General features: G+C 39.2%; 1 protein-coding gene across 4 annotated transcripts in view; it reads right to left on the bottom strand.

The window, feature by feature from the left end:
• SLC26A7 (solute carrier family 26 member 7) overlaps positions 1-27611 on the bottom strand; it is a 147204-nt gene that overhangs the window by 58520 nt on the left and 61073 nt on the right. For all 4 annotated transcript variants that reach the window (XM_069600647.1, XM_069600649.1, XM_069600646.1 and 1 more), the window contains 3 exons: positions 23985-24067; positions 12364-12511; positions 9936-10049 (listed from right to left, as the gene is read on the bottom strand). In XM_069600647.1, coding sequence (XP_069456748.1) covers positions 9936-10049; positions 12364-12511; positions 23985-24067 — 345 coding nt within the window. The remainder of the gene's footprint in view (positions 1-9935; positions 10050-12363; positions 12512-23984; positions 24068-27611) is intronic.

The raw sequence follows: 27611 nt of genomic DNA on the forward strand, positions 1-27611 counted from the left end.
AAGTCTGACACTGTTTCCACTGTTTCTCCATCTATTTCCTATGAAGTGATGGGACCAGATGCCATGATCTTCGTTTTCTGAATGTTGAGCTTTAAGCCAACTTTTTCACTCTCCTCTTTCACTTTCATCAAGAGGCTTTTTAGTTCATCTTCACTTTCTGCCATAAGGGTGGTGTCATCTGCATATCTGAGGTTATTGATATTTCTCCTGGCAATCTTGATTCCAGCTTGTGCTTCTTCCAGTCCAGCGTTTCTCATGATGTACTCTGCATAGAAGTTAAATAAGCAGGGTGACAATATACAGCCTTAACGTACTCCTTTTCCTATTTGGAACCAGTCTGTTGTTCCATGTCCAATTCTAACTGTTGCTTCCTGGCCTGCATACAGATTTCTCAAGAGGCAGGTCAGGTGGTCTGGTATTCCCATCTCTTTCAGAATTTTCCACAGTTTCTTGTGATCCACACAGTCAAAGGCTTTGGCATAGTCAAGAAAGCAGAAGCTTTCTTGAGCTCTCTTGCTTTTTCCATGATCCAGTGGATGTTGGCAATTTGATCTCTGGTTCCTCTGCCTTTTCTAAAACCAGCTTGAACATCAGGGAGTTCACGGTTCACATATTACTGAAGCCTGGCTTGGAGAATTTTGAGCATTACTTCACTAGCATGTGAGATGAATGCAATTGTGCGGTAGTTTAAGCATTCTTTGGCATTGCCTTTCTTAGGGATTGGAATGAAAACTGACCTTTTCCAGTCCTGTGGCCACTGCTGAGTTTTCCAAATTTGCTGGCATATTGAGAGCAGCACTTTCATAGCATCATCTTTCAGGATTTGAAACAGCTCAACTGGAATTTCATCACCTTCACTAGCTTTGTTCGTAGTGATGCTTTCTAAGGCCCACTTGATTTCACATTCCAAGATGTCTGGCTCTAGATTAGTGATCCCATCATCATGATTATCTGGGTCGTGAAGATCTTTTTTGTACAGTTCTTCCATGTATTCTTGCCACCTCTTCTTAATATCTTCTGCTTCTGTTAGGTCCATACAATTTCTATCCTTTATCAAGCCCATCTTTGCATGAAATGTTCCCTTGGTAACTCTAATTTTCTTGAAGAGATCTCTAGTCTTTCCCATTCTGTTGTTTTCCTCTATTTCTTTGCATTGATTGCTGAAGAAGGCTTTCTTATCTCTTATTGCTATTCTTTGGAATTCTGCCTTCAATGTATATATCTTTCCTTTTCTCCTTTGCTTTTCACCTCTCTTCTTTTCACAGCTATTTGTAACACCTCCCCAGACAGCCATTTTGCTTTTTTGCATTTCTTTTCCATGGGGATGGTCTTCATCCCTGTCTCCTGTACAATGTCACGAACCTCAGTCCATAGTTCATCAGGCACTCTATCTATCAGATCTAGGCCCTTAAATCTATTTCTCACTTCCACTGTATAATCATAAGGGATTTGATTGAGGTCATACCTGAATGGTCTAGCGGTTTTCCCTATTTTCTTCAATTTGAGTCTGAATTTGGTAATAGGAGTTCATGATCTGAGCCACAAGTCAGCTCCTGGTCTTGTTTTTGTTGACTGTATGGAGCTTCTCCATCTTTGGCTGCAAAGAATATAACCAGTCTGATTTTGGTGTTGACCATCTGGTGATATCCATGTGTAGAGTCTTCTCTTGTGTTGTTGGAAGAGGGTGTTTGCTATGACCAGTGCATTTTCTTGGCAAAACTCTGTTAGTCTTTGTCCTGCTTCATTCCGCATTCCAAGGCCAAATTTGCCTGTCACTCCAGGTGTTTCTTGACTTTCTACCTTTGCAGTCCAGTCCCCTATAATGAAAAGGACATCCTTTTTTGGGTGTTAGTTCTAAAAGGTCTTGTAGGTCTTCATAAAACCATTCAACTTCAGCTTCTTCAGCATTACCGGTTGGGGCATAGCCTTGGATAACTGTGATATTGAATGGTTTGCCTTGGAGACAAACAAGATCATTCTGTCATTTTTGAGATTGCATCCAAGTACTGAATTTTGGACTGTTTTGTTGACCATGATGGCTACTCCATTTCTTCTGAGGGATTCCTGCCCACAGTAGTAGATATAATGGTCATCTGAGTTAAATTCACCCATTCCAGTCCATTTTAGTTCACTGATTCCTACAATGTCGATGTTCACCCTTGCCATCTCATTTGACCACTTCCAATTTGCCTTGATTCATGGATCTAGCATTCCAGGTTCCTATGCAATACTGCTCTTTACAGCATCAGACCTTGCTTCTATCACCAGTCACATCCACAACTGGGTATTGTTTTTGCTTTGGTTCCATCCCTTTATTCTTTCTGGAGTTATTTCTCCACTGATCTCCACTTCATGGGAAATAGATGCGGAAACAGTGGAAACAGTGTCAGACTTTATTTTGGGGAGCTCCAAAATCACTGCAGATGGTGATTGCAGCCATGAAATTAAAAGACGCTTACTCCTGGGAAGAAAAGTTATGACCAACCTAGATAGTATATTCAAAAGCAGAGACATTACTTTGTCAACTAAGGTCCGTCTAGTCAAGGCTATGGTTTTTCCAGTGGTCATGTATGGATGTGAGAGTTGGACTGTGAAGAAGGCTGAGCACCAAAGAATTGATGCTTATGAAACGTGGTGTTGGAGAAGACTCTTGAGAGTCCCTTGGACTGCAAGGAGATCCAACCAGTCCATTCTGAAGGAGATAAACCCTGGGATTTCTTTGGAAGGAATGATGCTAAATCTGAAACTCCAGTACTTTGGCCACCTCATGCGAAGAGTTGACTCATTGGAAAAGACTCTGATGCTGGGAGGGGTTGGGGGCAGGAGAAGAAGGGGACGACCGAGGATGAGATGGCTGGATGGCATCACGGACTCGATGGACATGAGTCTGTGTGAACTCCGGGAGATGGTGATGGACTGGGAGGCCTGGCGTGCTGCGACTCATGCGGTTGCAAAGAGTTGGACACGACTGAGCGACTGAACTGAACTGAACTGAACTGGATTCCTAAAAATGCCAACATCACTCTTGCCATCTTCTGGTTGACCACTTCCAATTTGCCTTGATTCATGGATCTAACATTCCAGATTCCTTTGCAATATTGCTGTTTACAGCATCATTTTATTGAGGGAAAAGAAAGATAAAGAGCTAGCTGATTTTATTTGGATAGAAAAAGAGAGACAGGCTGGATGCAGAAAATGATCACAGAGTGTGGTAAGGAAGCCTGAGAAAGGAAAAGTTTTAGACATAGTCAAGATTAACTAAATTTAAATTGAAGTTAACTAAGTGGGTTTGCTAAGTAAGCCAATGCATACTGGAAGTTGATTTCTCTATTAAAAGTGCTCCTTTGGCATAACAGATTCTATGAGTTTCTGCACCCTTAAGTGATCTATATTTATTTTCTTTTAATTATTTTTGTTACTTTGGTTAAATAAATAGTTATTGTTTCAGTGACCTATGATCCTGCTGTGTTTTTAAAATAATTTTGGTATTTCTAACAAACTTCCCAAATATCAAAATTTAACTAAAGGTCTTTTAATCTCCAGATAACTCTGGGACACTTTGAAGAAACATCTCTGAGATATCTCAGAGAGGAATGTTAAACTAAGTTTATTTGGCAATTTTAATTCAGATATACAGTCAAATAACTGAAAATAAACTTGAGGCTATAGTGCAAGAATAAATACCATTATTCTAGAATTTATAGAAAGTGAAGTTACTCAATTGTGTCTGCCTGTTTGCAACATTATGGACTGTAGTCCACCAAGCTTCTCTGTCCATGGGGTTTTCCAGGGAAGAATACTGGAGTGGATTGCCATTTCCTTCTCCAGGAGATCTTCCCAACCCAAGGTTCAAACTCAGGTCTTCCATGTTGCAGGTAGACTCTTTACTGTCTGAGCCACCAGGGCATCAGAATGTATATAGAAACCCTAATATCCAATATGTTCTGATAAAATGTTATCAGTCATAATTCTAATTATTATCCTAAAATGTAACGTTACAGAAATATCCAAGTTTCCTGCTAGTTACACCATACTCAAATCTTTAACCATGCTATTTTAAGTTATATCCTTTATAGACAATCATAATTTTACACTGCTTTTACAAAATAAAGATTTTTCAAGAAGACTCACGAAAAGAACCTTTTAAACAAATGTAAGTTTCTGATAGCCTTTAGACAATGACACTGAACTGGGTAACAAATGAAGAACTCTAGTGGAAGACCTGATTACTTCATGTAGACCAACAGGAATCAATTACATGGGACTAAATAAATTGATAAGTATGATCTATAACTTTGATTTTAAAACATACTTCCTTGAATCTATTTTCCAGTAAACCTGTTTCTCTTATGCCATGATCTAAAACAAGCTGATAAAATATGTCTTTCTAAGCAAAGATAAAACATTTATCTTTTACTCTCTACCTTATCCTGCCAGAATTTGGCTTCTGTAGCTGGTTCTCCTACAGAGTTGATGGTTTACTGGAACTAGACTGCAACTAGTTATACTAATCATTGTTTTAATTTGCTGCTTGTTTCCAAATTTTTTGTGCATTGTGTCTCTGCTACACTATGCCTTTGTCAATGTTACTAGCTACATTACTTATATCTGTCTGTTTTATAAGACTGTTGTCTCTTAGTGTGTAACCAAGCTTCCAACAAATGTAGGTGACTGGGCAACTTGAAAAAATTGATCAGACATACAGTTCTGTATGCAATCAATAATTGTAATAGTGTGATTCTAGGTATGGAAAAGGCAACAAGGGAAATATCTCCTGGATTAGTTAGAAGATAGACCATACAGAGAGTCTTTTATTATTATCTATCAGTAGGCCTAATCCAGAATTTAATACCTTGAGTTGTATATCGAGAATTTTCACCTAATCTGGGATCAGCTTCCCAGCACTGTGGAACAAAAATTGGTCATGAAATGTCTCCCAAATATTGGTCAAATTCCTGACCAAGGGGAGGGACTGAAAAATGGAGTATTTCCTGCCATATCAGTGCACAAGGATTGTCACAGTCATCAGTGATTGCAGCCTTCCCCTGTGAGCTTCCCGCCCTAAGGGCACTTAGGAAGGAGAACTACTGCAAGCTGGCAGCCAGCAGACCGCAACCACACCCTAATGGTGAGCCTCAAGGAAGCCCGGGCTGTGAGACACACAGGCCGGTGGCCCCAGAGAGCGGAGACGCATGTGAAAAGAATGATTTCAATGAGCCAGGACTCTAGCATCTTCCCTTACATAGAAAAGAGCCGAATTCCTTACCTTGAGATATCTGTCTTCCTTTAATTAACAACAATCTTTTGATGTTCAGACTGCCTCCCCTTTAACCTGGCTCCTCCCCTTGCCTCCTCAGAGCAGTTTATCAGGGTTACTTGAGATGCTTGAAGTCTTAAGAATTCCCACTGAATAAAACATAATTCTAAACTTTTAGGTTGTGAATATTTTTTAAGTCCACAACCTACCTATACCTGTAGACACGGCTGGAGGGAGAAGGACATGCTAGCCATTTCCTTCCTAAGTAGTTTTCAAAGAATGCAAACACTGTCTAGCACTCACAGTCTCCACAGCTTTCTGGAAAGCAGCGGAATGGCAGTAAGAGGATTTAAATTGAAGTTGGAAGCAATAAGACAAATTCTGAAAGAATAAAGGAATATAATTTGGCAAATTAGGACCCAGGGGCAAGCTCAGTGCCACAGAAACCATGCCTGCCCTCATTTTCAGCTGTGGCTGAGCTCTGCCTGCAACAGGCGCTGCCTCTCACCCTCATGGTTTGACTGTGCCTCTCAAACTGCCCGAAGAACACTGTCCGCTTTGTTGGAAGCAAAATAATAATAATAATAATAATAACACAGGGCAATAGGGGTGGGGAGGGTTACAGTGCTTTCTCCCCTAATTAACATTCTTTAAAGGCAAGGAAAGAAGAGAGACCCACCACACTTATTTGTGCTATATATCTAGGCAGCACCAAGAGTTTCTTATTCCTAAATAGCCATGTTCTGCATGCCACATCTAAAGGAAATCTCAATAAAAACGTTCTGACATGTGGAGGACAGAAATGTCTTTGGGCCTTTGACTATGGCACTTGGTATTCAACGATTAGTATCTTTTGTTGTTTTAATTCAAATGTTTTTATTTGATTTTCTAAAGTATTGAAAGGCTTGATAATCAACTCATTTGTATATAAAATGGTTCCAAATGTGCTGTCTCATATAGCCATGTGTGACCCATGAGCATTTGGAATGTAGCTGGTGGGTGTAGGAGATGCTGTAAATGTAAGATACACACCAGATTTTGAAATCTTAATTTAAAAAAAGAATATAAAATACATCATTAATAGTTTTTACATAAGTTATTTGTTGAAATAATACTTTTACTTCATTAAGTAAATGAAAATATAGTATTAAAACTAATATTACCAGTTTCCTTCTACTTTTTAAAACATAACTACCTGAAAATTTCAATTACCTATGTAGCCATTGTGTTTCTATGGTCCACTGCAAATTGGCACTTGCCATCTGCCTCTACAGGGAGGAAATCATGAGTTATGGCAGCTGCTGATTTAGAACATTCCCTGAAGAAAGTTCAGGGTGGAGAGCAGAAATGAGGCTCTCTGTGCTAAAAACTGGCAGGACGGTCTTCGGATTGTTAGATATTTTCAGGAGCTGATTTTATGAGCCCAATTCTTATATCTTCTCACAACTAGAAAAGCACTAAAATCCTTCATGGTGGTGACTTTCTTGTGAGTAGCAGAAAGCCTCATGAGACTAGCAGAAACCATCTGGAAAAAATAGATGCTTGACAGCATGTATCCCCCCTTCACCAAAATCAGGTGTACACTGACCTTCCCTCTGCCTCTTCAGAGTGTCTCAAGAGCTGTCTGAGGTGCTGGCTCTTGGGCTGCAGTCCTCATTTTTCCCCAAATAAAACTGAACTCACAACTCTCTCCTGTTGTTCATTTTTTGAAGTTGACACTATTCAACATTGCTTCTCCAAAGTCTGTGATCCTAAGCCTGATTTCAAATGAAAGCATTTTTCCTGATTTCAAATGTATTTCAAGTATTAAGTGAGAATAAAAGCTCTTGCCTGACTTGATCTGTCCCTTCTTAAATCAGCAAAATTAACTAGTTTATAATCATCCAATACTTTCATTTTTCATTCATTCTTTCCACACTTAGTGAACACCTACTATGTGCTAAGTCTTGGGCTGAACACTGACGATATAGAGAACAAAAGCAGACAGGGACTCTCTAGGAGCTGAAGTTAAGGGCAGAAGGCAGACTTCAATCGCATAATTACACTGATAAACATGGAAAGTCCAGTAGAGCTAAGGTCTCTGAAGAAAAGAACACAGCTGGCCCAGAAGTCTTAATGCAATCTGATGAATGGGAGGAGTTTAGAAGGGAAGAGGAAGCAGCCACAGAGATAAAAGGGATAAAAGGAAGACACCAGAGTCACGAAGAAGGAGGTGCAGTGATTAGAGAGCTGAGAGCGAGGCGAACAGTCCAGGATGAGGCTGCGGGGGGGAAGTACACAGTTTGGGTAGCTGAAAGGTCAGAGAGCTAAGACCTGTTATGGGGTCTGGGAGGAAGGAACAAGGCCATATCTGCATTTTAAAAGCTATCTTTCTACAGAAATAAAATGAAATGATTGGCTATTATTAGCCTGAAAGTTAAAAGATTTTCATTCTTCTAGATTAACTTACTGGGTATAAGTCTAGTACGTACGAGAGAAAGGGAGATATTTTAAGGGCTCACTTTATGAAGTCTTGTCACATGGAAAGCTGGTTTCACAAATAGCCTATTTAAAACAAAACTTTTAAGACTTGGCTGTCCCAGTGTCTTCTTCAAATCATATCTGTTATCCCCATGTAAACTTAATAGTTGAAATGCCAAAATGACTACCATGGGAACACATCCTCAATTGGGGTATGCACATTAAATCAGATTACTTCCTTGTGCAGTTTAATGGGACTAGTTGAGCAGATTAGGGACAATCTCAACAAGCAAAACAGCACAAAAATACGGTGCTGCTGAGCTTTGCTTCTCTGAATTAGTATTTTGGGTGCCTTTTATTTCTTCTGAACTCTAACAAAGAGAATATCATGCAGAACTGATGAAAGGAAATCTCACACATTCATCCTTGTAAGAAATGAGGTGGAAATCACTATAGAATCCTAGAATTTTATAGATGTAAGTCTTCAGAGTAAGGGATGATATGTGAGTACACTATATATTAAACATTCAAATTTAGATTACAAATATTTGAGAGTCTGCAAAAATGTTTGTGCCAATGCACATTATGAACTTATGCTTTAAATCACGAGCTGCCTAAAAATCAAATTGTCATGTAAAACAACAGTGAATGAGAATTACACATCTCTGCTGATGAGTTGTGGCAATAATATGTCACACTATTAGAGATTCAGAATTTGTTACTGCTTCCCCCCTGCACCATGGTACATTCATCAATAATTTTATTACTTGTATACTACATTTTAATGTTCATTTACCCATATTTCTCTTGCCACTTTCTCCCAAGGTCAAGAACTATACACTTTTCAAATTTACTCTTCTACAACACCCCCAAAAGGGCTTAATATAAAGTAGGCTACTAAATAATGGATTTGTTGCTCTGTAGATAAAGGTTCACTTGCAGTGCAAGAGACACCAGTTGGATATCTGGTCCAAGAAGATCCTACATGCCGCAGAGCGACAAAGCCATGTGCCACAACTACTGAGCCCACGTGCTGCAACTCCTGAAGCGCATGACTATAGCGTGCGCTCTGCAAGAGAAGCCGCTGCAGTGCGGAGCTCATGCAGGGTGACAAAGAGCGCCCCCCACCGACTGCAACTGGAGAAAGCCTATGTGCAGCAACAAAGACCCATCCCAACCAAGTAATAAAATTTAGAAGTCCTAAAAATAAAATAAAATATGCACGAACTGTTTCAACAATGGTTAGCTGTTCGTGTTAATGTATTAAACAAACACACACATGAATTTCCTTGTATAGAACAGTGGTTAAAAATACAAGATTTGGAGTAATCTATCTGGATTCAAATCTCAGCTCTGCCACTTCCTAGCTCCGTGACCTGGGTAAGTTAGTTTAACCCTCTTTTCCTCAATGTTTTCATGTGGAAACCTAGGATAATAATTATGCCTCATTCATAGAGTTTCCTAAAATATTAAATGAGTTCATTTATTTAGAAAAAAGCATGACATGCAATGCTTGGTATATAACTCAACATATGCTTCCACCAACACCACCACCATCCTCACCATCACAGAATCATCTTAATTACCACCGTTGATATCTTACTAGTATCGAGCATAATAACTAGTGTACAGGAGGCTCTAAAATGTCAAATTGATTTGAGTTCCTAAAACACACAATTGTTTCATTAAGCCAAAATGTGGATAGACATTGTGTTACTTATTCACAGACTTGTACATCTCTATAGACGGGAATTTCAGGATCAGGGACTGATGTTGCATACAATGGCTTTCATTCTATTTAAAGGGAACGCATGTAAGAATTAAAGATATTAAAATTAAAAAAATAAAAAACTAATTAAAAAAATAAAAAATTAATAAAATTAATACCAAAATAAATAAATAAATAAAGGAAATGAACTAAGATTTTAACATTTCAAACTGACGGGTTAGATTAGCAAAAAGTAAAATCAGAGGCACCACTAGAGGGAGCTTTTGCTCAACGATTGACAACAAGAAAACTGCCCCTAGTACAGGACTTTTTTCCTTTTGTCTGCTCATTGAATCCTTCAGCTTCTCAAGGATTGTTCCTAAGAAAGAGACCAAATAAACTGGCTTGATGCTAGTTTCCAGAGACTAAAGAAATAGCAATAGTCTCGGGAATGTAGAGAGACGCTCATTGCTCTCTCTCAGTCCTGCGCCTGCTGGAGAATAAAGTTACCTGTGTCTTTGCTCCTGTGCTGTAGAGGCCAGCAGTTCTTCCCATGGCAGCCGCACTTGGAATACAGAAGAAGAACGAAGCGATCACGTTGCTGAGGCCATGAGCCAGGAATTCCTACCGGAATGATAGCAGGGAAATGTATCATTTCCTAATCACAATCCACTTTAAGCGTGTGTGTGTGTGTGTGTGTGTGTGTGTGTGTGTGTGTGTGTGAGATGTGCTCAGTCATGCCCAACTCTTTACGACACCATGGACTATAGCCGGCCAGACTCCTCTGTCCATGGAGGAGTCTGTTTATTGAAGCAAGAGTACTGGAGTGGGTTGCCGTTTCCTACTCGATGCGATCTTCCTGATCCAGAGATGGAACCTGCATCGCTAGCGTCTCCTGCACGGACAGGTGGATTCTTACCACTGTGCCACCTGAGAAGCCCAAATTTTAGAGGCCAAAGATAAAGCTTGCCATAGAATGAGACGTCTTTTGTACTCTATTTCTGTTCTCTCCACTAGTTGGAATTTAACCATCATTCTAAAAATAGCTAACATTTACTGAGTGCTTACAATGAGCCAGAAACTGTTCTGAGCCCTTTACTCATTCAATCCTGTAACAATAACAACTTTATAGGGAAGCACAAGGTATTTACTGTATCTGCTGCCACTTACTCAGGTTTCAAGTTACTACAATAAAGGGTTTTGTTCCCACCACTCCACCTATGACCTCCAGAGTGCAAAATCCGATGGTTAATTCCTACCTCCCCAGGCAGTAAAGGTGGCATTTGACACGATCGCTCGCATTCTCCGCCTTCAAGCCTCCTTCCTGGTCCCTCCTGAGCCTCTCACCCTCCCGGTTTCCTCCGACCTCCCTGCCCACCGCTTCTCAGCCTCCTCTGTGGTCCCTTCTCATACAAACAATCACAAATATTAGATCACTTCTTTCTCTATTCTGAGCTACCCCAAAACATGTTGACAGCTGCCATATTTATATCTCTAAGCCTAGACCACTCTTTTGAACTTAGACTGGTATAGGCAAGCTATTACTCAGCATTTTCATTTGAATGGTTAACAGGTATCCCAAGCTTAATTAATCAGGCTATTGCTCTACATACTTCCTCTCTGGTCCTCCCACACCCTTCCCCACCTCAAGCTCTATTTGTTTGGGCCAAAAGCTTCAGACAGAGTCTTGACTTCCCCTTTGCCCAGATGGTGCCCACATCCAATTCACAATCTGTCCACTTCCCAGCCCCTTCATTGCTACATCCTGGGCCAGGTCATCAGATGTCACCTGGATTCCTGCAGAAGCTTCCTCATACTTTTCTGCTTCTGCTGTTGCCAGGAACACAGATAAAAATCCCTGCCCTCACAGACTGGTGTTCTAGTGGAGAGATGCTACCAATAAACAAGATGAATACAGAAAGTAAAACAGAGAGTGGAAAGTTTTGGAGACTGGGATTTTAGCTTACCAAGCAAGGCCTCTCTAAGAAGGAAATATTTAAATAAAGGAGGAATGCAGCTACTTGAGGGTATAGAATTTCTGGAAAAGGGAACAGCAAGTACAGACATCCTGAGCTAGCAACATAGCTAGTAAACTCAAGAAAAAAACAAGGAAGGAAGTGAGGCTAGAACAGGCTACAAAAAAAATATGAGATCATAGAAGAAAAGGGATGGTAGCAAGGTCAGGTAGGGCCTTGTAAGCCTTGGCAATAGGCTTTTAATCTAAGTACTATGGGAAGCCACTGGGCGATTCTGAGATGAAGAAAGACACAGCCTGTGTTATGCACCATTCTATCCCTTGTTCCTAGACCGGTGTCTGCCATACAGTAGGGTTCAATACACATCTGTTGAATGAATAAGTCTGCTTTTTGTACAGATGACAAAACTGGGGCATAGAAACCATTTCAGAGTGAGATTTAGACAGACGTACTTTGGCCTTCTAACCTCTCCTGCACAGCTATGTCTGCAGACCTGTGTAGGAATGTAGGGCCATGGGCTTTGGGACAGAACACTAGCAGAAGTAGATTCAGAAACATTCTCAATAAAATCTGCATCCTTTGTATGCTGAGAAGCCCTTTCATCCTTTAGTTTTTCACTAAGAAGAGTAATAGTGTTCTTTGTACTTTGAAATCCGAATTTTTTTTTAAAGTTGGCATGCAATCATAAATATATTTAGATTTTCTCCTAAAAACAAAAGGAACATCAAGATATCCCTCTATTTAAAAACAAAAGTGTACTATAACCAACCCACAAAGCTCAGATTTTCACCTTTCTATCAATGATTTACAGATTTTTGTTTTGGCTTGTGCTATCCATTCTTGTTATACACTTAGGAGAGCTGTATTTTTCATAAGTTCAACATTTTCAGCATCTGGGAGTACACGTCAAAATGACACAGTAGCTATGGAGAGGTGTGGAGAGGGACTGGGACATACTACACCTGATTGTCATCAACTGAGTATCTGAATTTTTTGGCAGATCCTTGCGCAAGAGCCAGTGAGGCCACATAGCCGACAAGTGCCACTCCAAAGGCTTCAGTGATGACCGCAGAGAGGATGTTCATTGGGGGAGCTCGAGGTGGAGGAATTCTGTGAAAGAAAGACCATATCGAACTCATCAACTCATATGTAATTTCTTTAACAACTTGCAGCAAATTCAACTATGGTAATGACTCTGAAGTTGACACAAAATACATGAAAACCAAGCAGCCTTGCCCTTAGAAGCCTTTTATTCTCTACATTTTTTGGAGAAAAGCAAAATCACAAAGAATACCATAGAGAGAGCACCACACATTTAACTTTCATTTACTTCCAGGAAATTTAAGTTATAGCACAGAAACTTTGACTCAACAAAAATTTCCTGCATCAGAACAAAAGCAAATCCAGAACATTCTTTTATTGAATCTTTTGAAACATTTATGTGGCTGGCACTAGAAACTGTATTTCCTGCCTTGAATACCACAGTACTGTATGCAAACACTAGTTTACTGTGAGCCATGATTCTTTGAGCTAATCCTTAAGTTTGCCATTGAGTTAATTATGTTTTTAACTTGACCCTTTCATGGTGCACTTAATGATTGTTAAAAAAAGAGACAACAGGCCCACTGCGGAGTCATTTGTGCTAAGCCCCATGTAAGCAAATCAAGAATTAATACCTAACTTAAGTGAAGTTTTACCTTATTCCAGGAATATAACCTGAGTCAGTCAGCCTGGAATTACCTGGTCAACACCAGGGAGGTAATGTGCCCTTCCATATCCCACAGGAAGGTGAACTTACCTGAAACAATCCACTCTGCTAAAAACTCCCTTTTCCTGTCTTCCTGACTATAACTCCTTTTGTTTAGCTCTTCAGAGAGCCTTTTGATTTGGTAGATGGGCTGCTGCTCAATTAAGGAATTACTGAAGAAACCCAATAGACCTCTAAGTGTACTTAGTTGAATTTTATTTTGTGACTCTATGTACCATATGTTATGAAAAATATCTATATAGGCTCCATCTACCCTCTGTTGCAAAACATGGGACAACTTAAGAGCTAACACTGTTTCTCAGTTTTACTTTTGGTTATTTTTTTTATTGCAGTGTAGCAGACTAACAACGTTGTGATAATTTCAGGTGGGAAGCAAAAGGACTCAGCCATGCATACATATGTATCCACTCTTTCCCAAACTCCCCTCCCATCCCGGCTGCCACTAATATTGAGCAGAGTTCCATGTGCTATGGAAGGTCTTTGCTGGTTACCCACGTTAAATACAGCAGTGTGTACATGCCCATCCCAAACTCCTTAACTACCCCTTCCCCAATCCTTTTCCCCAACAACCATAAGTTTGTTCTTTAAGTTTGCGAGTCTCTTTATGCTCTGTAAGTACATTTGCATCATTTTTTTTTTAGGTTCCACATATAAAGGCTATCATACAATATTTCTCCTTCTCTATCTGACTTACTTTATTCACTATGACAATCTCTAGGTCCATCCATGTTGCTGCACATGACATTATTTCATTCCTTTCAATAGCTGAGTAATATTTCATTGTCTACACATACAATTATCCATTACTGTCAACAGACATTTAGGTTGCTTCCATTTCTTGGCTAGTGTATACAGTGCTGCAATGAACACAGGTTGCGTGTACCCTTTCAGATTATATTTTGCTCCAGATATATCCCCAGGAGTGGGACTGCAGGGTCATATGTTAGCTCTGTTTTTAGATTTTTAAGAACCCTCCATACTGTGCTATATAGTAGCAGTACCACTTTACATTCACACCAACAATGTAGGAGGGCTCCCTTCTCTCCACACCCTCTCCAGCACTTACTGTTTGTGAACGACCATTGTGGTTTGATGATAGCCATTCTGGCTGGAAAATGATCAGGGGAAGCCTGGCATGCTGCAGTCCATGGGGTCACAAAGAGTCAGACGTGACGGAGTGACTAAACAACAAATTCTGGCTGGTGTGAGATGATACCTCACTGAGGTTTTGAATTGCTTTTGTCTAATAATTAGTGATGTTGAACATCTTGTTATGTGCTTCTTGGTCATCGGTATATCTTCTTTTGAGAAATGTCTATTTAGGTCTTCTGCCCATTTCTAAACTGGATTATTTATTTTAATGCTGTTAAGTATCATGAGCTGTTGGTAAGTTTTGGAAACTAACTCCTTGTCAGTCACATTCTTAGCAAATATTTTTTCCCAGTATGTCTTTTCTTTATTGTTTCCTTTGCTATGCAAAAGTTTTGAGTTTAAGTACATCCTATTTGCATATTTTTGTTTTTATTTCCATATTCTGGGAGACAGATTAAGAAAGACATTGCTGTGATTTACATCAGAGTGCTCTGCCTATGTTTTCCTCTGGGAGTGTTATCGTGTTCATTGTCATATTTAGATCTTTAAACCATTTTGAGCTTATTTTTCTGTATGATGTCAAAGAATGATCTAATTTCACTTTTTAACATGTGGGCTTTGCTGGTGACTCAGAAGGTAAAGAATTCACCTGCTATGTGGGAGGCCTAGGTTCAGTCCCTGGGTTGAGAAGATCTCCTGGAGGAGGGCATGGCAACCCGCTCCAGGACTTCCCTGATAGCTCAGCTAGTAAAGAATCCACCTGCCAAACAAGAAACCCTGGGTTGATTCCTGGATCAGGAAGATCCCCTGGAGAAGGACTCCAGTATTCTTGAGCTTCCCTGGTGGCTCTGATGGTAAAGAATCTGCCTGCACTGTGGGAGACCTGGGTTAGATCTCTAGGTTGGATCTCTGGAAGAGGGCACGTGAACCCACTCCAGTATTGCCTGGAGAATCCCCATGGACAGAGGAGCCTGGTGGAATACAGTCCATGGGGTAGCAAAGGTTTGGACATAACTAAGCAGCTAAACACACAGCACACAAATTTCATTTTTTACATGTCGCTGTCCAATTTTCCCAGCACCTTTTGTTGAAGAGACCATCTTTCCAACATTATGTTGTCTTGCCTCCTTTGTCATAGATTAATTAACCAGAAGTGTGTGAGTTCATTTCTGCACTTTCAATCCTGTTCCATTAATCTATGTTTCTATTTTTGTTCTAGTCCCATCCTGTTTTGATTTGTAGTATAATCTGAAATCAGGGCACATGGTTCTTAGAGCTCTTTCTTTTTCAAGACTGCTTTGGCCATTCTGGGTCTATTGTGTCTCCATACAAACTTTAAGATTTTTTGTTCTAATTCTATGAAAAATGCCACTGGTGATTTGATAGGGAGTGCACTGAATCTGTAGATTGCCTTGGGTAGTATGGTAATTTAGCCAATATCGATTCTTCTAATCTACAAACATGTTATATCTTTCCATCTCTTTGTGCCTTTGATTTCTTTCATCAACATCTTATAGTTTTCTGAGTATAGGTCTTTAGTCTCTTCAAATAATCTTATTCTTAGGTATTTTATTCTTTTTGGTGTGATAATAAATGGAATTGTTTCTTGAATATCTCTTACTAATATTTCATTGTTAATGTATAGAAATGCAAGTGATTTCTGTGTATTAATTTTGTAACTTGCAAATCTTTGTTGTTGTTGTTCAGTTGCTCAGTCATATCTGACTCTTTACGACCCCATGGACTGCAGTGCAGCCGGCTTCCCTGTCCCTCACTATCCCCCAGAGTTTGCTCAAATTCATGTCCATTGAGTTGGTGATGCCATCCAACCATCTCATCCTCTGTCATCCCCTTCTCTCCCACCTTCAATCTTTCCCAACATCAGGGTCTTTTCAAATGAGTCAGTTCTTCGCATCAGGTGGCCAAAGTATTGGAGTTTCAGCTTCAACATCAGTCCTCCCAATGAATATTCAGGACTGATTTCCTTTAGGATGGACTGGTTGGATCTCCTTGCAGTTAACAGGACTCTCAAGAGTCTTCTCCAACACCATGGTTCAGAAGCATTTATTCTTCAGTGCTCAGCCTTCTCTACCGTCCAACTCTCACATCCGTACATGGCTACTGGAAAAACCATAGCTTTGACTATACGAACTTTTGTTGGCAAAGTGACGTTTCTATTAGCTTTGTAACCTGCAAATCTACCAAATTCATTGATGATTTCTAGTAGCTCTCTGGTAGCATCTTTAAGATCTTCTGTGTATAGCATCATGTCATCTGCAAGCAATGACTGTTTTACTTCTTCTTTCCCCATTTGGATTCCTTGTATTCGTTTTCTTCTCTGATTACCGTGGATTGGACTTCCAAACTGTGTTCGATAAGTGGAAAGAATGGAATTCTTGTCTTCTTCCTTATCTTTGAGGAAATACTTTCAGATTTTCACTGTTGACTATGATGTTAGCTGTAGGCTTGTCTTATGGCTTTTTATTATGTTGAAGTGTATTCTCTCTGTGCTCACTTTCTGGAGACATTTTAGCAAAAATAGGCACTGAATTTTATTGAAACCTTTTATGTATTAACTGAGATGATCATGTATTTTTTATTCTTCATTTATTGATGTGGTTTATCACACTGACTGATATGTAGATCTTGAAAAATACTTGCATCCCTGGTATGAAGCCCATTTGATCAATATGTATGATCTTTTTAATGTATTGTGGGATTCAGATTGCTAGTATTTTGTTGAGAATTTTTGCATCTATGGTCATCAGTGATATTGGCCTGTAATTTTCTTTTTTCATGGTATCTTTTTCTGGTTTTGGTATCAGGGTGATGGTGGCCTCATAAAATGAGTTTGGAAATGTTCCTTCCTCTGCAATTTTTTGGAACAGTTTCAGAAGGATAGGTATTAGCTCTTCTCTAAATGTTTGATAGAATTTGACTGTGAAGCCATCATGGCCTGGATTTTTGTTTGGTGGGAGTTTTTTATTCACAGTTGCAATTTCAGTATTTGTGATTGGTCTGCCATATTTTCTGATTCTTCATGATTCAATCTTGGGAGACTGTATCTTTCTAATAATATGTCAATTTCTTCAAGGTCATCCATTTTATTAGCATACAGTTGCTCATAGTAGTCTTTTATGATCCTTTGTATTTTTGTAGAGCCAGTTGTAACTTTTCTCACTACTAATTTTATTGATTTGAGTCTTCTCTCTTTTTTTTTCCCTGGATGAGTCTGACTAAAGGTTTATCACTTTTGCTTTTCAAAGAACCATCTCTTAACTTCATCAATCTTTGCAATTATTTTCTCTGTCTCTATTTCATTAATTTCTGCTCTGATCTTTATGATTTATTTCCTTCTACTTAACTTCAGGTTTTATTTGTTCTTTCTCTAGTTGTTTTAAGTGTAAGGTTAGGTTTTTTTCCTTGTTTCTTGAGGTAAAAGTGGTAGGAGTATATTGCTATAAACTTCTTTCTTAGAACTGCTTTTGCAGCATCCCATAGGTTTTGGAAGGTTTAACTTTCATTTTCTTCAGTGATCCATTGGTTATTTAGTAGCACATTGTTTAGCTGCCATGTTTGTGTTTTTTTTATATAGTTTTTTTTTTTTAATTGGAGGAAAATTGCTTTACAATACTGTGTTGGTTTCTGCCCTACATCAAGATGAGTCAGCCACAGGTATACACATGTCCCCTCCCTCCTGAGTCCCCCTTCCCATCTTCCACCCCATCCCAACCCTCTGGCTTGTCACAGAGCACTTCATTGAGCCCCCCGTGTCACACAGCAAATTCCCACTTGCTCTCTATTTTACATTGGTAATGTATATATTTACATACTATTCTCTGTTTGTCCCACCCTCTCCTTCCCCCACTGAGTCCACAAGTCTTTTCTCTATGTCTGCATCTTCACTGCTGCTCTGCAAATGGGTTCTGTTTTGAGGTGCCCCTGTGTTGGGTGCATATATATTTATAATTGTTTTATCTTTTTCTTGGACTGAATTATTGATCATTATGTAGTGTCCTCCTCGTCTCTTACAACAGCCTTTGCTTTGAAGCCTATTTTTTCTGATATCAGTATTGCTGCTTCAGTTTTATTATGATCTCCACTTGCAGAGAATACATTCTACCATTCCTTTACTCTCAGTCTGTCAGTGTCCCTAGGTCTGCAGTGGGTCTTCTGTAAACAGAATACATATGGGTCTTTTTTTAATCCACCCAGCAAATCCACTGTCTTTGGTTGGTGCATCTAATCCATTTACATTTAAGATAAGTATCAATATGTATGATCTTATTACCATTTTCTTAATTGTTCTGGGTTTATATTTGAAGGTCTTTTCCTTCTCTTAAGTTTGTGCCTAGAGAAGTTCCTTTCAGTTCAGTTCAGTTCAGTCGCTCAGCCGTGTCCGACTCTTTGTGACCCCATGAATTGCAGCACGCCAGGCCTCTCTGTCCATCACCATCTCCTGGAGTTCACTCACAGACTCACATCCATCGAGTCCGTGATGCCATCCAGCAATGTCATCCTCTGTCATCCCCTTCTCTTCCTGCCCCCAATCCCTCCCAGAATCAGAGTCTTTTCCAATGAGTCAACTCTTCACACGAAGTGGGCAAAGTACTAGAGTTTCAGCTTTAGCATCATTCCTTCCAAAGAAATCCCAGGGCTGATCTCCTTCAGAATGGACTAGTTGGATCTCCTTGCAGTCCAAGGGACTCTCAAGAGTCTTCTCCAACACCACAGTTCAAAAGCACCAATTCTGTGGTGCTCAGCCTTCTTCACAGTTCAACTCTCACATGCATACATGACTACTGGAAAAACCATAGCCTTGACTAGACGGACCTTAGTCAGCAAAGTAATGCCTACTTTTGAATATACTATCCAGGTTGGTCATAACTTTTCTTCCAAGGAGTAGGCGTCTTTTAATTTCATGGCTGCAGTCACCATCTGCAGTGATTTTGGAGACCAAAAAAACAAAGTCTGACATTGTTTCCACTGTTTCCCCATCTATTTCCCATGAAGTGATGGGACCGGATGCCATGATCTTAGTTTTCTGAATGTTGAGCTTTAAGCCAACTTTTTCACTCTCCACTTTCACTTTCATCAAGAGGCTTTTTAGCTCCTCTTCACTTTCTGCCATAAGGGTGGTGTCATCTGCATATCTTAGGTTATTGATATTTCTCCCGGCAACCTTTATTCCAGCTTGTGTTTCTTCCAGCCCAGCGTTTCTCATGATGTACTCTGCATATGTTAAATAAGCAGGGTGACAATATACAGTCTTGACGTTCTCCTTTTGCTATTTGGAACCAGTCTGCTGTTCCATCTCCAGTTCTAATTGCTGCTTCCTGACCTGCATACAGGTTTCTCAAGAGGCAGGTCAGGTGGCCTGATATTCCCATCTCTCTCAGAATTTTCCACAGGTTATTGTGATCCACACAGTCAAAGGCTTTAGCATAGTCAATAAAGCAGAAATAGATGCTTTTCTGGAACTCTCTTGCTTTTTCCATGATTCAGCAGATGTTGGCAATTTGATCTCTGGTTCCTCTGCCTTTTCTAAAACCAGCTTGAACATCAGGAAGTTCACAGTTCACGTATTGCTGAAGCCTGGCTTGGAGAATTGTGAGCATTACTTTACTAGCATGTGAGATGAGTGCAATAGTGTGGTAGTTTAAGCATTCTTTGGCATTGCCTTTCTTTGGGATTGGAATGAAAACTGACCTTTTCCAGTCCTGTGGCCACTGCTGAGTTTTCCAAATTTGCTGGCATATTGAGTGCAGCACTTTCACAGCATCATCTTTCAGGATTTGAAACAGCTCAACTGAAATTTCATCACCTCCACTAGCTTTGTTCATAGCAATGCTTTCCAAGGCCCACTTGACTTCACATTCCAGGATGTCTGGCTCTAGATTAGTGATCACACCATCATGATTATCTGGGTCGTGAAGAGCTTTTTTGTACAGTTCTTCATGTATTCTTGCCACTTCTTCTTAATATCTTCTGCTTCTGTTAGGTCTATACCATTTCTGTCCTTTATTGAGCCCATCTTTGCATGAAATACTCCCTTGTATCTCTCATTTTCTTAAAGAGATCTCTGGTCTTTCCCATTCTGTTCTTTCCCTCTATTTCTTTGCACTGATCACTGAAGAAGGCTTTCTTATCTCTTATTGCTATTCTTTGGAACTCTGAGTTCAAATGCTTATATCTTTCCTTTTCTCCTTGGCTTTTCACTTCTCTTCTTTTCACAGCTATTTGTAACACCTCCCCAGACAGCCATTTTGCTTTTTTGCATCTTTTCCATGGGGATGGTCTTCATCCCTGTCTCCTGTACAATGTCATGAACCTCATTCCATAGTTCATCAGGCACTCTATCTATCAGATCTAGGCCCTTAAATCTATTTCTCACTTCCACTGTATAATCATAAGGGATTTGATTGAGGTCATACCTGAATGGTCTAGCGGTTTTCCCTACTTTCTTCAATTTGAGTCTGAATTTGGTAATAAGGAGTTCATGATCTGAGCCACAGTCAGCTCCTGGTCTTGTTTTTGTTGACTGTATAGAGCTTCCTCATCTTTGGCTGCAAAAAATATAATCAGTCTGATTTTGGTGTTGACCATCTGGTGATGTCCATGTGTAGAGTCTTCTCTTGTGTTGTTGGAAGAGGGTGTTTGCTATGACCAGTGCATTTTCTTGGCAAAACTCTATTAGTCTTTGCCCTGCTTCATTCTGCATTCCAAGGCCAAATTTGCCTGTTACTCCAGGTGTTTCCTGACTTCCTACTTTTGCATTCCAGTCCCCTATAATGAAAAGGACATCTTTTTTGGGTGTTAGTTCTAAAAGGTCTTGTAGGTCTTCATAAAACCGTTCAACTTCAGTTTCTTCAGTGTTACTTGTTGGGGCATAGACTTGGATAACTGTGATAATGAATGGTTTGCCTTGGAGATGAACAGAGATCATTCTGTCGTTTTTGAGATTGCATCCAAGTACTGCATTTCAGACTCTTTTGTTGACCATGATGGCTACTCCATTTCTTCTGAGGGATTCCTGCTTGCAGTAGTAGATGTAATGGTCATCTGAGTTAAATTCACCCATTCCAGTCCATTTTAGTTCACTGATTCCTAGAATGTCGATGTTCACCCTTGCCATCTCTTGTTTGACCACTTCCAATTTGCTTTGATTCATGGACCTGACATTCCAGGTTCCTATGCAATACTGCTCTTTACAGCATCGGACCTTGCTTGCATCACCAGTCACATCCACAGCTGGGTATTGTTTTTGCTTTGGCTTCATCCCTTCATTCTTTCTGGAGATATTTCTCCACTGATCTCCAGTAGCATATTGGGCACCTATTTGTTGCTAGTGAGTTCTCTTAATTTTTTGTTTGTCTGTAAAACTTTTGATTTCTCCATCAAATCTGAGCAAAGTCATGCTGGTTAGACTATTCTTGGTTGTAAGTTTTTCCCTTTCATTACCTTAAATACATTGTGCCATCCCTTTGTGACTTGTAGAATTTTGGTTGAGGAATCAGCTGTTAATACATAAAATATACAAGGGTATGTGTCATGCTTCCCTTGTTGCTTTTAACATTTCGTTTGTCTCAAATTGTTGTCAGTTTGATTGTTATGTGTCTCAGTGTATTCCTCCTTGGGTTTATCCTAACTAGGACTCTCTGCACTTCAAGGGTTTGGTTGATTATTTCTTTTCCCACGTTAGGGAAGTTTTCAACTATTATCTCTTCAAACATTTTCTCAGGTGCTTTCTCAGTCTCTTCCTCTTCTGGCACCCCTATAATGTGAATGCTGGTGCATTTAATGTTGTCTCAGAAGTCTCTTAGGCTGTCTTCGTTTCTTTTAATTCTTTTCTTCTATATTCTGCTTTGCTGCAATGATTTCCACCATTTTCCCTTCCAGGTCACTTATCCATTCTTCTTCCTCAGTTATCCTGCTCTTGATTCCTTCTAGTGGATTGTTCATCTCCATTCTTTGTCCTTTAGCTCCTCTAGGTCTTTGGTAAACATTTCTTGTATCTTCTCCACTCTTTTCCCAGGACCTTGGATCATCTTCACTATCATTCTGAACTCTTTTTTCTGAAGCTTGCCCTCTCCACTTCATTTAGTTGTTCTTTTAGTTTGATTTTATCTTGTTCCTTCATCTGGAACATAACCCTCTGGCTTTTCATTTTGATTAACTTTCTGTGGTTGTGGTTTTTGTTCTTGAAGTTGGTGGGATTGTAGTCTTCCTGCTTCTTCTGTCTGCCCTCCTGTGGATGAGGCTAAGAGGCTTGTGCAACTTCTATTTCTCAGTTTTAAACAACTGTTTAAAATATTTCTTCCAACTAATACCCAGTCATTGTCTTTCTTTTTTTTTTTTTGAAAACCACTTGAGCCAAAGTATCATTGTTTATTTATCCCTGATGATGCTATGTGACACTTAGCTTCTGTCTTTAAAGAAAAATCCCTCTGGGGCAACAATAGAAGAAAAGGGGGAAATAATTTACTTTGATGTAATACTGAGCATGTAAACTGAATGTTCAGCACTTTCACAGTAGCAGTTTTATTAAATTCTCCCCACAATCCCCAGATCAAGTACCATGAGTGTAATGTATAGAGAAGAAAACATTCTAAAAAATGTATCTTAATCACAAAGTGATGGTAGAGCTGGGATTCAACCTCAGCTCCATCTCTTATCAATGCCATGCTTTTTCTATGATTCTTTAAGAAGATGAGTTTGTAAAAGTCACTCAAAATAAAGGATAACTAGACTAGATGAAGGAGAGGCATGGTATTTTTTGCCCACTCCAAGTTTAACCCTAAGTCAAACTGATTCGTACCATTACAAGCCTAAGACATATACATAAAAGTGTTTCAAACTATAAGAAATTTTGTTTCATGAAAATCAAGCTTGCCTAATTATTAATAATGATAAATTAACCTATAGGAATAAAAAAAACAATAAACTGAATTTGAAGGTAAACTAGAGAACCCTTCAGAAAACACAAGATGATTCCAATAATCACTACTGGCCTATGTCTGGAAGATAAAAATATAGAGAAGCTAACAACTCTAATTTTGCCCCAAATCTATAAATATTGGTGTATAGCACAGCCCATTAAAAGAGAATGATTCATAAGACATCCTCTTTCTCCCCTAAGATGATGTTGCTTCCTTTCAGGATATATTTGGAAAAATATTTTGTGCTTTCAGGGTGAACACGTTTTCCTTTTGTTAATCTTCTCTTCGTGTCCAAAGGAAGGCTTTAAGACAGGTGGGAAACATGCTCTCATTTCTATTTCCACTCTCTCTTTCACCAGTGCCTACCATTCATGTCTTGCTATTTAAGATGATGCTTGTGTATTTTTACTATATTTTAAGTGAAATAAAAATAGTCATAGGAATGTGTGAGTAGAAGAGGGAAGACTAGAGCATGACTCTAATTTGGAAATTCAATGTTCTGCTTTCTTTTTTAAATGATGTGTATTAATAATCTCCAAATCTTTTACTTGAAGCAATACTGTAAAAAATAGTTATCAACTTCTCAAATAATAGATATATACTTTAAGAAATTATTTTTCTTTATTGTGAACTGCTTCTATCACTGTAAAATAGAAATTAACTAGAATTTTGTACCACATATAGCCTTTGAAAGAAATAAAATTCATACCCACCTACTCCCCATTTGCTTCCTCCATCAACAAACAAACAAAAGGAAAGAGAGAAAGAAAAAGGACTACATTACCCTTTTGGAATATGACCAACTACTTCTAATCCGTATGTGTTTTCCATATTGGTACAATAGCAAGTCAAAGATGTAGCAATCATCTGTGTGGTTCCATTGGAAAAAGAGAAAAATAAAATTATTCCTGTCTCTCAAACATCTTAAAACTATTTTTTAAAGCAAACATCACTCATGTGCTCCATGATTATCAACAGTAATATAATATTTGCACAGATTTTTAAAAACTAAGAAAATATGTAAATAAAAAAATCCCTCTGAGATTTGAGAGCACTTAATCTGCAGTCTCAAAAACTAAATGGCATTACAATAATACAACTTTTATCATATCCTTTCCAGTTATAGCAATCCAATTATGTCTGATTTTGAAGGGGTGCAGAATACAGAATATACAAATGTGTGTTTGTGTGTGTGTGTGTGTGTGTGTGCATGCACACAGATACCACAATCCAACCTAAATACTTGTCTCTCATGATATGAAAGAATGTTTTAACTCAGAACATTTTCCTTTCACTGGAGTAGTCACAAAAGAGTTTAAGACGCTGCATCAATATTCCTAATGTAGGTTAGTAATTGATGGTTTACAGTCTCCTTGAATAATCTTTAATTTTGAGCTTTTGCTATTTCTTGAAGAAAAATATGCTAGTTAATAATGTGTTGAACCCAATATTTTTTGAATTACCTCCCTGGAGTTTCAGGAGCCTGACCTTCTATTGTATGACATACGGCAAGCAAGGCCTTGTATTCTCTGCAAGTATCCACAGTCCCCTTTAAAGTGTATGTTCAGAATTCTGTTCAGGACTTGTTTTCACCAGTCATATTACCTTAATGTTTTCCATCCATTTTCACATTCTCTTCATTCTTTTGATTATTTAATAGGTACTGGTTATTTCACAGGGTTATCTATCAGTTTGATATCTGTTCAATCATTTCTATACTATGCTTCTTTGTTAAAAAGAAACACACTAATTACCTAAAGTATAAATTTACCATATACATGGTCAGAAAAAAGGTATAAAAAAAAATCACACTAGCAAAATAAGGAATATCTAACAATTCCAATAATATTACTTTGTAGGGATTTTTACTATATATTTCTCTTCTCTATGATGATATTTAACTGACTTTATAATATTTCTTAAAACATTAAATAGGCTTAAAAAACAAAGGAGACGAGAATTTTTTTAAAGGCAATAAAACTCAAACAGGTAACAGTTTCAAACTTTATAAATATTATGACATAATTGTACTTTCTAAATACAATAGTAGTAAAAAATTCAGGCTATTAGGTTGGAATAAGAAGTATTAATGTATTCAAAAATTTCCACATTTAATACATTTTAATTGCTAATAATTTTCATGAAATATTTATATCATCAGAAAATACTGTGAGCTATAAAAGAAAATATACCATAGCCACAAGATGCTGAATCCTTATTGAAAATGGAAGAATGCATGGTGTTCAATACATATAGCCAATATTAAAATTAAGTAACTTAAGTCACTAACTTTGTCTTTCAGATAGTGCTTTAGAAGGTTCTAATCTGCCATCTTCCAACTGTAACTCTTCTCATAAAATGGGAGTTTTGTGGGGACAAGGGGAGGTACCTAACTCAAACCTGGGCTCATATTTCTGGATCATACACTGAATTCCCAGGAATCTATAATTTCCTGCCAAAGTCTGCTTCCAGATACCTTCTCCAGGTCTCCCCTTCCAGCATGGTCCAAGGAAAGGCCAAGGGACAGTTGTGTGGGTGAAAAGTGGAGATATGTTCAGAGTTTGGGTGCTGGGGCAAAAGTATCCATGTGTATACTCATGAATCTCATTGCAGGTGAGATGATGCTGTGAAAGTGCTGCACTCACATGCTAGCAAAGTAATGCTCAAAATTATTCAAGCCAGGCTTCAACAATACATGAACTGTGAACTTCCAGATGTTCAAGCTGGATTTAGAAAAGGCAGAGGAACCAGAAATCAAACTGCCAACATACACTGGATCATCAAAAAGCAAGGGAGTTCCAGAAAAACATCTACTTCTGCTTTATTGACTATGTCAAAGCCTTTGACTGTGTGGATCACAACAAACTGTGGAAAATTCTGAAAGAGATGGGAACACCAGACCAACTGACTTGACTCTTGAGAAACTATATGCAGGTCAGGAAGCAACAGTTAGAACAGGACATGGAACAACAGACTGGTTCCAAATAGGAAAAGGAGTATGTAAGGCTGTATATTGTCACCCTGACTATTTAACTTCTATGCAGAGTACATCATGAGAAATGCTGGGCTGGAGGAAGTACAAGCTGGAATCAAGATTGCTGGGAGAAATATCAATAACCTCAGATATGCAGATGACACCACCCTTATGGCAGAAAGCGAAGAACTAAAGAGCCTCTTGATGAAAGTGAAAGTGGAGAGTGAAAAAGTTGGGTTAAAGCTCAACATTCAGAAAGCTAAGATCATGGCATCTGGTCCCATCACTTCATGGGAAATAGATGGGGAAACAGTGGAAACAGTGTCAGTCTTTATTTTGGAGGGCTCCAAAATCACTGCAGATGGTGACTGCAGCCATGAAATTAAAAGACACTTACTCCTAGGAAGGAAAGTTATGACCAACCTAGATAGCATATTCAAAAGCAGAGACATTACTTTGACAACAAAGGTCAGTCTAGTCAAGGCTATGGTTTTTCCAGCAGTCATGTATGGATGTGAGAGTTGGACTGTGAAGAAAGCTGAGTGCTGAAGAATTGATGCTTTTGAACTGTGTTGCTGGAGAAAGCTCTTGAGAGTCCCTTGGACTGCAAGGAGATCCAACCAGTCCATTCTGAAGGAGATCAGTCCTGGGTGTTCTTTGGAAGCAATGATGCTAAAGCTGAAACTCTGATAGTTTGGCTACCTGATGCGAAGAGTTGACTCATTGGAAAAGACTCTGATGCTGGGAGGGATTGGGGGCAGGAGGAGAAGGGGACGACCGAGGATGAGATGGTTGGGTGGCATCACCAACTCGATGGACATGAGTTTGAGTGAACTCCGGGAGTTGGTGATGTTCAGGGAGGCCTGGCGTGCTGCAATTCATGTGGTGGCAAAGAGTCAGACACGACGAGCAACTGAACTGAACTGAACTACTCCTTGGAAGGAAAGTTATGACCAACCTAGAGAGCATATTAAAAAGCAAAGACATTACTTTGTCAACAAAGGTCCATCTAGTCAAAGCTATGGTTTTTCCAGTAGTCATGTAAGGGTGTGGAAATTGGACTATGAAGAAAGCTGAGCACCGAAAAATTGATGCTTTTGAACTGTGGTGTTGGAGAAGACTCTTGAGAGTCCCTTGGACTGCAAGGAGATCCAACCAGTCCATCCTAAAGGAAATCAGTCCTGAATATTCATTGGAAGGACTGATGTTGAAGCTGAAACTCTAATACTTTGGCTACCTGATGCGAAGAACTGACTCATTAGAAAAGACCCCGATGCTGGGAAAGATTGAAGGCAGGAGGAGAAGGGGACGACAGAAGATGAGATGGTTGGTTGACATCACCAACTCGATGGACATGAGTTTGAGTAAACTCCAGGAGTTGGTGATAGACAGGGAGGCCTGGTGTGCTGCAGGGGTCGCAGCGACCATGGGGTCGCT

The sequence above is a fragment of the Ovis canadensis genome, chromosome 9 (genome assembly GCF_042477335.2).
Source record: "Ovis canadensis isolate MfBH-ARS-UI-01 breed Bighorn chromosome 9, ARS-UI_OviCan_v2, whole genome shotgun sequence".
NCBI lineage: Eukaryota > Metazoa > Chordata > Mammalia > Artiodactyla > Bovidae > Ovis > Ovis canadensis.